Here is a 12,852-nt window from a genome sequence, read left to right as displayed (position 1 = left end):
ACAGTGTGGCCTCTTTTCTCCCTCTGGTTATGCAGTTTGACTGTCAGTCCTCAGATAGAGTTCTTGGATGTTAAGAATGATGCAAGCATAGGGTCCTCCTACTATACCGTCTTAACTCCTTCCACTTTTTGTTTCTTTTGAGGGGTGTTTAGTTCTGATTGTCTTCCAGATCACTGATCCATTCTTCTGTATCCTCGAATCTACTGTTGGTTCTTTCTAGTGCATTTTTCATTTTCTCCTCCAACTGTGATGGGCTCTTTTTAATGTTTTCTTTTTGAAGTTGTGATTACATCCACTCCTCTCTCCAGTCCAGTGAGCATCATTATGACCATTATTTTGAACACTCTGTCAGGTAGATTGGTTGTTTCCTTTTTATTTCATTTATCCACCCTGTGATTTTGTCTTGCTCTTTCATGTGGAGCATATTCCTCTCGTTTTGCTTGACTTTGTGTTTCTCTGAACTAGAATAGCTACTTCTCCTAAATTTGAAGGACTGGTCTTGTGTGTAGTTGTCCCCTTGTGCAGGCTGTAAGCCTGGCAACTTTGGCTGTTTGCCTAGAATTGTGGTGGCATGGGCCGGGTTCTTGGAGTACTCCATGATGGGGTTGTCCTTGGGATGCTGAAGCCGAAGTGGGCATGGGATGGGGTGGTCTCGTGGATCTCCATCCAGAGTGCCCTGACAGTGCAGCCAAAGCTGATGTTGGCACAGGCCATGGCAGACGTGGGACTCTCTAGAAGTCACCCTAGCAGAACACCTGTAGGTAAAGTGAGTGCACACCAGGGTGTCCTAGGGTGCTTCACTTAGGTGGTGTCCACGTGGGGAGCTTGGAGCTGTTTTGTGCCATAGGTTAGGGGCGTATTTGTGGGGTGGCAGGAGCCAAAATGAGCAGGAGCATGGAGGTCCTGGGACTCTGCACTCGGAGTGTCCTAGCAAGTTGTCTGGGGCCTAAGTGGTGTGAGTCTGGAGTGTTCCAGGATGTTTCAGACTCATCACCTTGTTGAGACGGGTGATGTCATGAGCGTTGATCACGAGTGTTGTGGTGTGCACCACACTGGGCTGCCTTGGGCTGACGGGTGCCAAGTAGTCCGGGAATGACAGTGGGCTGATAACAGTGCCTGGACCCGGCTCCCATCTGACATCAAGGTGAAGGGTGAATGCAGATGGTAGCAATCACCAGTCCCTCCAACCCTGAGAGTTCCAACAGGTCCCCTTCATTTGGTAGAGTTGTAGTGCTGGGAACTTTTATATTCTAGTGGCCCTTTTAAATTGCAGCTTTTTTCTGTGCCCTCAGACACATCTGTCCTTTCAGTACTATTCCACCCCATGGCAAGTGTCAGGGTTGGAGCTTCCCTTTGTTACGGTCTTGTCCCTCTTACCATTCTCTAAGTGGTGTATCTTGTGCAGCTGTTCAGTTAGCTGTCTTCGGGAGAAACTGCTCAATAAGTAGCTGTAGATTTGATTACGTTGGTGGAGGGGAGTTCAGGGTCTTTTACCTTGTCCCTCTAACTTGCTGAATTTTTAGTACTTTCTCCATCCACTAGTCAAACTAGTGCTAGATCCATTCACCAAGGGTGCACATCTGCTTGTCGGTAGTCCTTTGGTTCTTTATTATTTAAACTGTGATCTATGAATAAGCAGCAGGGCCGTGACTTAGAAATTGTTGCAAATAGAGTCTCTTAGGGGATCAATCTGCATGTAAGGGGTGAAGTTCTGAGGAAAACGTGAAATGAAGCAGAAATGCAAACTCAGGTGGTATTCAGAGTCCCTTCCATTCCCAAACTCTTCATCTTCATCATACTGGCCCAGCTCCTTCCAACCCTCCCCTCCACAAAACACCTCTCTTGAGAGGGACTTTTGTAGAGCAGTCGTACGCCACCTCCCTTGACCCTTGCACAAGATTGCCATTACTGTAATTATACCACATCTTGTCCCAGAGCCTTTTCTATTTCCCTCTCGTTTTCAGGACCATGTCTTTGTCTCTAGATCCGCAGTCTGGCACATCATTAACTTGACACAAAGCAGGCATGTGACAGTGTTAAACACTCCTAATTTCAGTAGAAGAGAGCCAGAAAAAGTTGGGTAGGTCAGCTGAGCTAATGCAGCCATCAGGGGCTGAGCCACGCCCCCAATTCCAGGGAGGCACAAATACGATTTAGTCACTTCTGTGTATATCCCGTTTTTATTCTCTACAAAACCCACTTCCCCATTTTGGTTATCTCCATTCTGGTTTCACATTTTAAGAACTAGTTTGTTTATATCTAAGCTCATTAGAACGGAACTTTGATCTAGGTTATACTCCAAAGACACAAAAATATAAATTTAACTGAATACATAATAATATGAATTCCACAACCGACAGCTGAAGACCTGGTCACACTAGAACAGCTACAGTGATGCTCTAGCTGTAGCCCATGGCCTTGCTCTAGCACTGAAGCATTTTTGAAACTGCTTCCCACTCATACGAGAGCGGGCAGAAAGGAAAATCAAAGCCCAGAAATCATTTCCTTTATTAACAGCTCCAAGAATCATTTTTCTTCAGTTGCAAAGAAAACTTCTAAAACAGAAATCGGTGATCACTAAGATCTTCTTGGCAGAGAGGTTGCCAACAGGTCACCAAGGCCACTTGGAGCATTGATGTTTTCGCCAGAAAGGTGTTCCTGAACCAGCTGGGTTGTAACCGACTTGTGCTGGCTTGCACCAACACAAAGAAAACCTCAAGAATATCAGCTTTGGCATTAAGGGCAAAAATTAAAAATGGCTTCAAAAAAACCACAGATCATACAGGAAGAACACCTTTTTAGCAGAGGAGAAAATAACTCACGTTATGACAAGGAATCATACCAGTACACATTGACTGAAGGAGAAAGTATTTCACAATACTAGTCAAAGAATGCGGACATAAAGCTGGTTTGAAGCTCTGAATAAGTTCCAAGTTTTTATATTTCACAATTGATATTTTTATTAGAGTCCACAGTCTGCTAAATAAAAGCAGTAACAAGATATTTCACAAACTATTATACAATTTAAATCATATGAATTTAACTCCATAAAAAATTAGGTGCATATTCATAGTGGCTAACTTAAAAATGCTGTTTCATCTATGGTCTAAAATATTTGATAAGAGATTTAGTTCCAGCACTAAAAATAAACCCATCAGTATATATATATTTTTTACATGTTTTACAACAGAAAGTTTGTGCTCTTAATCAAAAAGATCCACAGACTAATTCAGCATGTAAAAAATAATTTTACAAAACATCCATGTCAACCTTTCAAATACACTTTTATTTTCTTTTTTCCTCCTCACACCACATTTCTTGCAGCTGTTATAGTCACTTGATGTTGTTCAGGTACCATTTATCCCTAAAACGTTGCTGGCATCAAAATAGGACAGTTAACCAGTGTTAAATCTAGAAAATATTTACACAGCACAGTAAGCTTTAGACACTTGGCAATTAAACCACATAAAAATAAGACAAGCCCCCTGTACTACAGGTTCAGAATCGGTGTTCGTGGTCCCCATCTGGAGACTGTACACTGGTTCAAAAGGCAGCAGAGGCAACAGGCAGTTACTTCAGAGGACACTGAACACTATGATCTGGAAGCACGTTATGATGTTACCCCAGTGTCATGTACCACCCCACCTTTCTCCAAGGTGGTCTCGTAAGTCTAGAATGGCAGGTCCAGCTGATACAAAATGAAGACAGACAACACAACATTTACTCTGTGGAGACATCCTAACTCCTACTATGCACGTGCTGTGATTTTGAACACAACTCGTCCTAAAAACTTGTCACGATCATCCTGGTTTTTTAGGTTGGGTGATCCATCAATCTTGCATTCGACTGTTACTTCTTTTACTGTACTGCTGCTAGCATTAAAGGAGACCTGGACAGCAACTAATGGCTGCAGGTAACTCACCTGGCAAATAAAGGAAAACACATTAATTCAAATCCTATAGTAACTTCATGTACATTTTCTGCCTTTTCTCAGGGGTTGGTTTACTCTAGAAAATTTTTTCTTTTAAACTGGATATTCATTAATTTTCACTTTAATTTTTATGGATAAAAGTGTTCATAAGGTTATGAGTATTCCTGCCAAGTATTGCTCAAAATGTATCCCAAAGGTTGTAATTAGGTAGTGTCAATCATGATCATTTTTTAGAGATACTATAATCTTGGTTTGAGTTTCCCCTTTCACCCAAGGACTACTATCCTTACTATGGTTGCTGTATAATTTGATGCAAATATATTCCTGACTACATTACTATCACTATGGTTTCTAGATATATTTCTTCACTAAAAGGAACTAGGGCTCATTTCAGAACTGGGGCAGAGAAAGTATAAGATGAATCTGGAATGTCTTACGGTGCTAGAAAGAATCATGGAAGCATCCCTAAATGACAGAGGAGCCAGCCTGAAGGTCTCTCAAAGGCCAAATCTGGCACAACTTTAGCATCAAATGAAACAGAACAGATAATGAGTCCGTGAGAATATATGGATGTAAAGAAAGAGATGATGGAGAAAGACAAAGCTCATTCTCAGAGCAGAATGCCACATAGTAAATGGAGAGAAGAAAAGATGGATTTAGAAAACATCTGGAACAATCCAGGCGGGAATTGATATGGGCTTAAAGCTAGGGAAGAAACAGAACCGTGTAGACTCTAATACTTGCTGATTACAAAAGAAAAAAAAAAATGAACTGGACAGCAGAAAAACCTGGCTGATACCATCTTAACCAACCAAGTTAGTGTCCAAGGTTACCATCACCGCTAATCACAACATCTCTCCTGATACGCTAATTCTGAAAACAACATTTCTTCTGAGGCGTTCTTGCAAAAAGTACATTCTACATTTACATGTAATGATGAATAATATCAGACAAATTCAAGTGGAGGAATATAAACAAAATAGGCCCCAAAAGGCCTATGAACATTTTTGAAGACTATAAGGACGTGAAACAGGAACTGTTCCAGGTTACAGGTGACTAAAGATATGAAAGAGTGACATGGTGAACCAGGAAAAGATTTTCTTTTACAATAAAGGACACATATGGACAAGGTCTATAGACTGGAGACAGTACTCTATCAATGCTCATTTCCTCTGCTAACTCTATTATGGTTATATAAGGTGTCAAGCATTTAGGGCAAGAGTCACATGTTTCAATAACTTAGTCCCAAATGGTTTAGGAAAAAAATTGGACATAAATGGATACTGATAAGGCAAATGAGGTAAATTATTAATATTTGGGAAATGTAGGTAAAAGGTCTACAGAAATTCTTTGTACTATTCTATCCATTGTGTTTTTCACTTCTATACACTCCCTAACTGAATTCTTAAAGAGAAAATGGTATTTTGAAATTTTAAGACTTCTGTTTCAAACTGTAGACTGGGGGGGGGGGGGGCCGCGCGGCGGCTCTACTTGGCATCACCGTTTAAAGACCAAAGACCACAATAGAAGATACACAAATTACACAGAGCATGAATCTGCTGACAAGCGACATTTTAATACAGATGTGCCAATTTCCCAAGAGTCACAACCACTTACAAACTCCTAAGTACTTACATGCAGTTTTTTCCCATAATATGGAAAATATTTTAAATCTATAGTTCCATCGGGAGGGTAAGTTGATACAGCTGCTGTGTTTTCACTCTAAAGTAGAAAACAAAAGAAATCCCTTTTTAGGTCATAAAGAACAAAATGTGTATTAACGTACTATCAATTATAAACCATAGTCACAATGCTATCCAACTGCGTTAATTACAAGTGTGCTAATCATGATTTAAATCGCTGGACATAAACTATCCTGACTCTTACATTTCTTGATATACCCTACATGCGGTTCCATGAGAGTCCCCTCTAACTTCTAGCCAAGTATCTACTCATGCACTGTCTGAAACTCTTATCTGCCTTCTAACTACCAAATGCCATTTCTCCAGCCACTAACAGCAGGAATGCACCAGTCTATATGTGACCAATGTATTCCTGAAATGACTTAAAATACTGTGCTTCCAGACTGTAGCTGGCCTGGGAGGCAGCAGGGCCCAAAGTTTCCTGTGATAAGTAACCATAACGGTAACCAGAGGGGAAACTATGATGCAAGTGATAAAAGCTATTAGGAAAAATTTAAGATACCCCAAGCAAAGTCTTCTCAACCAATTTAAATACCTTTGAATTTATGAGCACATGTAAATCAAAGTACTGAAATTTACTGGAATTATATTCCATATATTTAAACTAATAAATGTGACAAATAGACAAATTAATCCTCCACAATCCAACGCGTTCATGATGTTATCTCCATTATCATCTCTTCTTGATGAACAATGAAAATTCTCAAGTAACACATTCTGAGTTGGACTAATTTTAATGACTTTAACAAACGATGAGTAGATGACAATGACTAAAATCAGTGGAGGTTTATTAAGCACTAAGTAAAATATTAGTAAATGCTTAAATTCTAGATTTAAAAACACTAATTTTTATTTTGGAAAGCACACAGGGAATATCATAGCAAAACTAAGACTCTCATCTAAGAAGTCCTACTCCGCTTCTGTATGTATGATGAGTAGCACATGTGACAAACAAGTGACAAAGCAAGACAACACAAAGCACAAAGATGACAAGGCTAAGAGAAATGGTAAAAACCCTGTTCAAACACCACCGTACGTTTGTACTCTATAATTAAAGAAAAATAATCACTGCTGAGTGCCTTTCTGTATAGATTGCTGTTGTTTAACGTATTCTCTTATTACATGAGGCTAATTCACAGAAACAGAGATGTTCCCCAACATGGAAAGGAGGTTTTCCTTGCGTTAAGTGTACTGAGCTAGTCTTTCTAGCCAGACACCACATTTAACTCGCACTAACCTCATTTTGGCCCAACACTGTGACGTGGGCAGGATCAATTACAAAGAGGGGAACGGACGCTCAGTTAAGATGACATGCTCAAAGTCACCCACGTGTGACTCTTCGTAGTTCTCTTGGTTTGTGCCACTAACATAACATTGGCAGGCTTTTACTTGTACTTTATACCTTCGGTAAAAATAAACACTTAGAAATAATCAAATACTGAAATGTGTATCTGAATAAGATACTTTAGGGTGAAGCCTACATGTCAGTTTTCAAAGTATATGAAACGACAACATCCTATTGGAAACTAGGAGCAACCAAGTCCAAGAGTCTATTAAGTTCCACTGAAAAAGTTTTAAAATCAACACATTTTCTTTATATATCAATCACCACCCTTAAGAAGCTTGAAGAACACAAATTGGAAATGGCTAGGATTTAGAAAAGTCACCTTATGCGTTTTTATAGAAAAATTAAGATGCTGAAAAAATGGTATGAATATTCCATCTTTTAAGTGCTAAGAACATGTTGTCCTCAATATTTCAGTATTTTCAGGCCTCTTGTATCTTGATCTTTCATTGCTTTTATACAAATGTATTACATAAAAAAGTCAACTAAAGAATTTAAAGAATACTTGAAACAGACAAACGTAATGGAAAACAGCAACTATGCTGAGCTGCAGTGAACGTGGCCATCTGCTCCACAGAACCACGCCTCTTACTCCTTTGTGACTAGCTTTTACAAACTTTCTAAAAACATTCTACAACTAAGTTAACAAAATCTCCATCTAGTTTACATCTAACTTGACACATAACTCTTTAAAAGCAAAAGGGAGAGCAAATTGAAATCTGAGTCAGACCAGGATTTTTCATCAACGTTTTCCACCAACTATTCTAGAAGCAAAGGATACGCAATAGATAGAAGTCCATTTTAAACCCTCAGCGAACACTTACACGGAGTTGTTTATACCGCCCACCAAAGGTTTACAAAATTGAAATCTCAGGAAAGAAGTTTAATAAAGCCTTTGGCCTTCTGGCCAAAGTGTGCTTTCCTTTCTTAGTAGTGTTGGCTCCATAGAGCCCCTGCTCCAAGCTGATCTGTGTGGTCTGCTCACATGCAAACCCAAAAGCTCCCACGTACACGCTCCTACACAGTCACACACAGTCATGAAAGCAGCACCTCTAACCAGGCCAAAGCCTAGCACCTGAGCCTTAGAAACTTTCTACTGGGAAGGCTTGCAAGCAAGGACCTAATAGTTCCTTTTTCTAAATGTATCTCCTACCCATACGGTTTCCTTTTCGTCTTGAGACGAAATGCATATGCATACTAGCATATGCTTAATTTATTAAGAAAAGCTCAGCTTAGATGTAGCATCTGGTTGTAAGTGGCATACTGGCTGAGCTATGGTCTAAGGAGGTAAAGGAAATTGCCGATGGTTCACACACTTATACTTCAACCCAGAGGAGAAACCACAAACTCCCTGGCTTTTTATTCTACTCTACTTTATTCTACTCAAAAGAAGTATACTCTAAAGCAGAAATTCTCAAAAGTGTGAGCCCCAAACCACAGGCATCACCATCACCTGGAAACTTGAGTCAGAAATGCAAAGTTTGGGCCTTACTCCAGAACTACGGAGTCAGAAACTCTGGGAATGGGACCCAACAAGCACTTCAGGCGATTCTGGTCCACGAATGAATTTGAGAACCCCTGAGCAAGAGATTTCTGCCCAAATAAGAAATCCCTCACATTCCCAGCAAAAAGGAATATAATTTTCTTCACAACTTAAGAAGTGATTTCAATGTAACATTTCAAGTAAAACACCTTTGACAGAGATTTAGAGTTGGAACGCTAGTACTTTGCACAACAGTAAAATGTAGAACTTAACATTTTCTCCTCAGAACTCTTACCCATCATTTTATATATAGTCTTAGTTGCACTTGCAGCATGGAGAGAAAACAAAAGAAGTTATGAGATGAAAACTTCATAGCACTCTGGAAAAAAATAAAGTAGGGATAGAAGAGAAAAATAACTGCCTCCACCTTAAGGAAAATGGACCATGTTTCACGAAATCTCAGATGCCATTCATGTACTATTACAAAAAAATCTTATGATACAATATTAAGACCCTATCAACTTTAAGGCCAACCCCAATTTCAGTGTTAAGCTAGAAAGAAGTGAATCTCAGAATCAGTGAAATATATGTGCAAAAGCAATGTCTAAAATCAACGCACATGGAAAACATCTTTCGGAATTATCATTTGCAAGTAGATAAGGGCTCTACACCCAAAGTTTGGTGGAATTTTTATTCCTCTAAGATTGGCACTACAGAGGACTTTCAAAAAGTGACAGGAAGAAAAAACAATGACTAAGACACAGACTTTTAAGATATTAAGATATACTAAAGCTTTTTGAATACTAACCTTTGAAATACATTCTATCCTTGGTTTTCCTTGAGGCTTTAATCCAATTATCTAAGGAAAAGAAAAACTGATTAATTGAAACATCACAAATGTATGCAAAAGAGCCTCCTGTGTTGTTGCTGGGGACCCAGAGCTGGAAGGATTGAGATACATAGCAACTCTATGTATTAAACAGTCTGCTGTCTTATTACTGTACTGGGGCAACATAGAAAATAAAATAGTTACTGAAGAACGGACTAAAACATAGTATTGCATTTTGCTACCTTTACAATGAGAAGCAAAAGAAATCTGTAATGCAAACAGTAAGAATTGCAGAAGCATAATAAAACTGTTTTTCACAAAAACATATTAGTCAAACCCTCAACATTTGTTCCCATAAAGCCTCCATGTAATAAACCCTTACCATATTTCACATCTGTTCATTCCACAAAAATGCATATGCTGGGGAGAAACCCATTTTAAGACACAGTACCATTCAGTTCTATATAATAAAGCTACTTTTCATGTAAGTAGCTGAAATAACCAAATCTGAATGGCAATAGATATTCATCTGTTTTGTGGGAGGATCTTTTTATGTTTTGAATTTATTTGCATTTTACATGCAGATGCCTGTAAGTATTATGGAACCTAAATAAATATCAACAGCAGCAACTATCCTTGCCTATGTGAGGGCTTTGGAACACACTCTACTGGGATTAAATCCCCTGCTACACTCAGTGTGCACAGCTCATGAATGATCCATACTTGAGCTTGATATTGTCATCTTGTCATGCCCTGTAAAGCCATGTCCCATCACCCAAGTATAATCTCAGAGACTCATTCAAAGGGGACATGCTGAAAGAGAAAATAAGCTTGGAAGGCTGGTCCTGGAGGAGAAGGAACTGGAACTTCTCTTGGCTTATATTGGGAGTAGATTTTCCAGGAATCTAGACATTATGAAGATACTCACTCCTGGAAGGCTGGAATTATAAAAGGCATTCCTATTAAGGGAAATACACTTACTTCATCTTATAAGCTAGGCTGTCAAGTTTCTCATTACTCTTGGCTTATCTGGTTAACCTTAATTTAATGAAGTCTTGCCGAAACATCTCACTATAGTTATTTCTTCAGTACCTACTATGTGTCAGGCCATGTTTCAGAATGATCTCTAGAGTGTGATGGGACAATTAGGAATTTGTCATTGTTCATGTGGGGAAAGGAGGAGAGACTGGAGGGGTGTCAGTCTGGGTGCTTCAGGGTCTAGCTGGCTCTTCCTACAGGGAAACTCCCCCTTATTTAGTAGGGCCGAGATAGTGCCAACACATGGTAGCAATTTGCTTATCAAGGGGAACTTTAGAGATATGTAAACTCATGAACCTGAGAGCTCTATACCTGTTTTTAAGAAGCTGCCTCTTCTTGGAGTAAATGATCAGGAATAACCTCTCTCTTCAAGGGAGACCTTGCAGGCCTCAATAGGATAACTATGTCAGAACACAGTTCTGCAGCACAGTATTTATAGAGCAGAAGGCACAGAGGTTAGAGACCACTTATTATATAAGAGCATCTTCCTTTATACAATGATTCCCACGTCATCCTGACACCCAGAGAAGCTCATGAGCTTCTTAATTTACTAACAGCTATATAATTCAGGAACGGGTTCTGGACACCAAAGCAAAATGCTACTACTTTGGTTACAACGTGAACACCCCTCTGAGCTTATTAATTTGTATCTTCTACTTTTTTAATTATATGTACTTATACTATAAAACTATGCTTTACTACTAAATATACAAAGTTTAAACTAAAACCTAACAGATTCTCAATGGAATTTTAAATTACAACAGGATTCAAAGATGAGTACTGCACATTAAAAAAATCTTGTTTTGTGAATACCGACCCCTGGAAGCATTAATCTATGCCTAAATGCACAGAACTAAACAGGGAAAAGCTGAAGTTGTTTTATTTCCCTAATCCATGATTAATTTAATGAACCAGTCTTGGTTTTTGCTGTATTAACTTTCCAAAGGTCAATTAATACCACTGCTAACCTTTTATGCAAGTTATCCCTAAATGAGAAAAAAAATAGTTACAAGTTTAATAGAGCATATTAGAAAAACAACAGAAGCAAAATATGTACATACTCTGTTCATTTTCACAAGAATACAAGGATTTCCTTTGGAGTAGCCAAACTCTGGATCATCCACACCACTGCAGGCTTCAAGTAAGGCAACAGGAAACTGACATGCACTATAAATTGGACCCTTCTGTTCAATAAGTTCTCCATCACGACAGGCTGTGAGATTCTTCTGTTCTTCTAAATCATACGCTAAAAAGAAAACATATATGCAAGTATAGATCAGCTAGAAATAGACCTTAAATACAACCAGGAACACATCGTCCTTTGGATAACACTCTTCAAAAACAAAAGGGCATTCTAATTACCAGATTATTCTAGGTAAAGAATGTTAAGTTTGTTCAACTTTTAACAGGTGTACTAAGCTGTAATAAGCTGTAACAGTTCAGTTTACTGCATTCAACAGTGACACAAACTGGATTGCAGATCAATGTCTTTTGTTACCATTAGGTGGCGCCAGCCTCGACTACAGCATTATCTGGATGCCTCCTATACTCATGGCCCAAAAAGATAGTGGTGGCAACATATAAACTTGTCCAATCACTATGTTGTACACCTGAAACTAATATAACATTATGTGTCAACTATACTCCAATTAAAAAAATATACAGAAGTGAGAACATAGACAGGCACTGCCACTTCCCCCCTATGGAGTTTACAATGTAACAGGGAAAACACATTAAGTATAACAATTTTAACTGAAGGCCTACAGACATAGAGTGCTACAGCACTCTCTGGATAGTAAAGTTCTACTGGGCGGGGACTACAACAAAGGTGAGCATCAAGGGTACCTGTGAGTTAATGTTAACTTAAAGGTAACATCTTAGATAAACTCAAGTGATAAAGGAGTAAAATGGTTACAATCTGGAGACGGGGAAGAAAGGAGAGAGAGAGAGAGAAACACAATCGTTTTTTTGCTGTTTTGCTCCTGGCACAGTGCTAGGCAAAAGTGGCACAACACTGAGCCAGCCTGATGTGGTCCCCGCCCTCAATGAGTGTGTTTATTGAAAGATACTAATAAATAGTTAAGATCTGCTGCAACGGTGCCTCAATAAGAATTACTGGTGTGGGGGTACAACTGGTCCCAGAAAAGGGCCACCTAAAATGAAATTAACCAAAACAGGAACAAAATTGCAAAGTAAATGTATTTACAAAAAGGTGTAGATCTTTGGGGGGAAAATTGTCAAAAATCTTTAGTTTCATCTTATAAAAAATTAGATGATAATTGGAATTATGTACTCATTTAAAAGAATGATTCAAATATTTGGGAGGTAGGGATAAACTTCAAAAACCCAAGAGGTACCATGTGACATTCATCACTTCCTTTTTGCCTTTGGTGGCACAATCATAAAGATCACTTTGCAAGAGATTCTAGGACTTCACCAATATCCCCTAAGGGCTTCCACTGCATACACTTTTTGGTATATGTCAGTTCATTCAGTGACCATTTTTGTATTATGCCATGTTCT

General features: G+C 38.9%; 1 protein-coding gene across 1 annotated transcript in view; it reads right to left on the bottom strand.

Annotated features, from left to right (window-relative positions):
• Positions 1-2,940: 2,940 nt before the first annotated feature.
• The window catches only part of ATP1B3 (ATPase Na+/K+ transporting subunit beta 3), a 44,461-nt gene continuing 34,549 nt past the window's right edge, over positions 2,941-12,852 (bottom strand). The window contains exons 4-7 of the mRNA XM_039248555.1: positions 11,391-11,575; positions 9,271-9,321; positions 5,567-5,653; positions 2,941-3,922 (exon numbers count right to left, since the gene is read on the bottom strand). Of these exons, the coding sequence (XP_039104486.1) occupies positions 3,749-3,922; positions 5,567-5,653; positions 9,271-9,321; positions 11,391-11,575 (497 nt within the window). The 3' untranslated portion in view covers positions 2,941-3,748. The remainder of the gene's footprint in view (positions 3,923-5,566; positions 5,654-9,270; positions 9,322-11,390; positions 11,576-12,852) is intronic.

Source organism: Hyaena hyaena, unplaced genomic scaffold (genome assembly GCF_003009895.1).
Source record: "Hyaena hyaena isolate Hyena2069 unplaced genomic scaffold, ASM300989v1 scaffold_311, whole genome shotgun sequence".
Taxonomy (NCBI): domain Eukaryota; kingdom Metazoa; phylum Chordata; class Mammalia; order Carnivora; family Hyaenidae; genus Hyaena; species Hyaena hyaena.
This window is presented reverse-complemented; position numbering and strand designations above follow the sequence as displayed.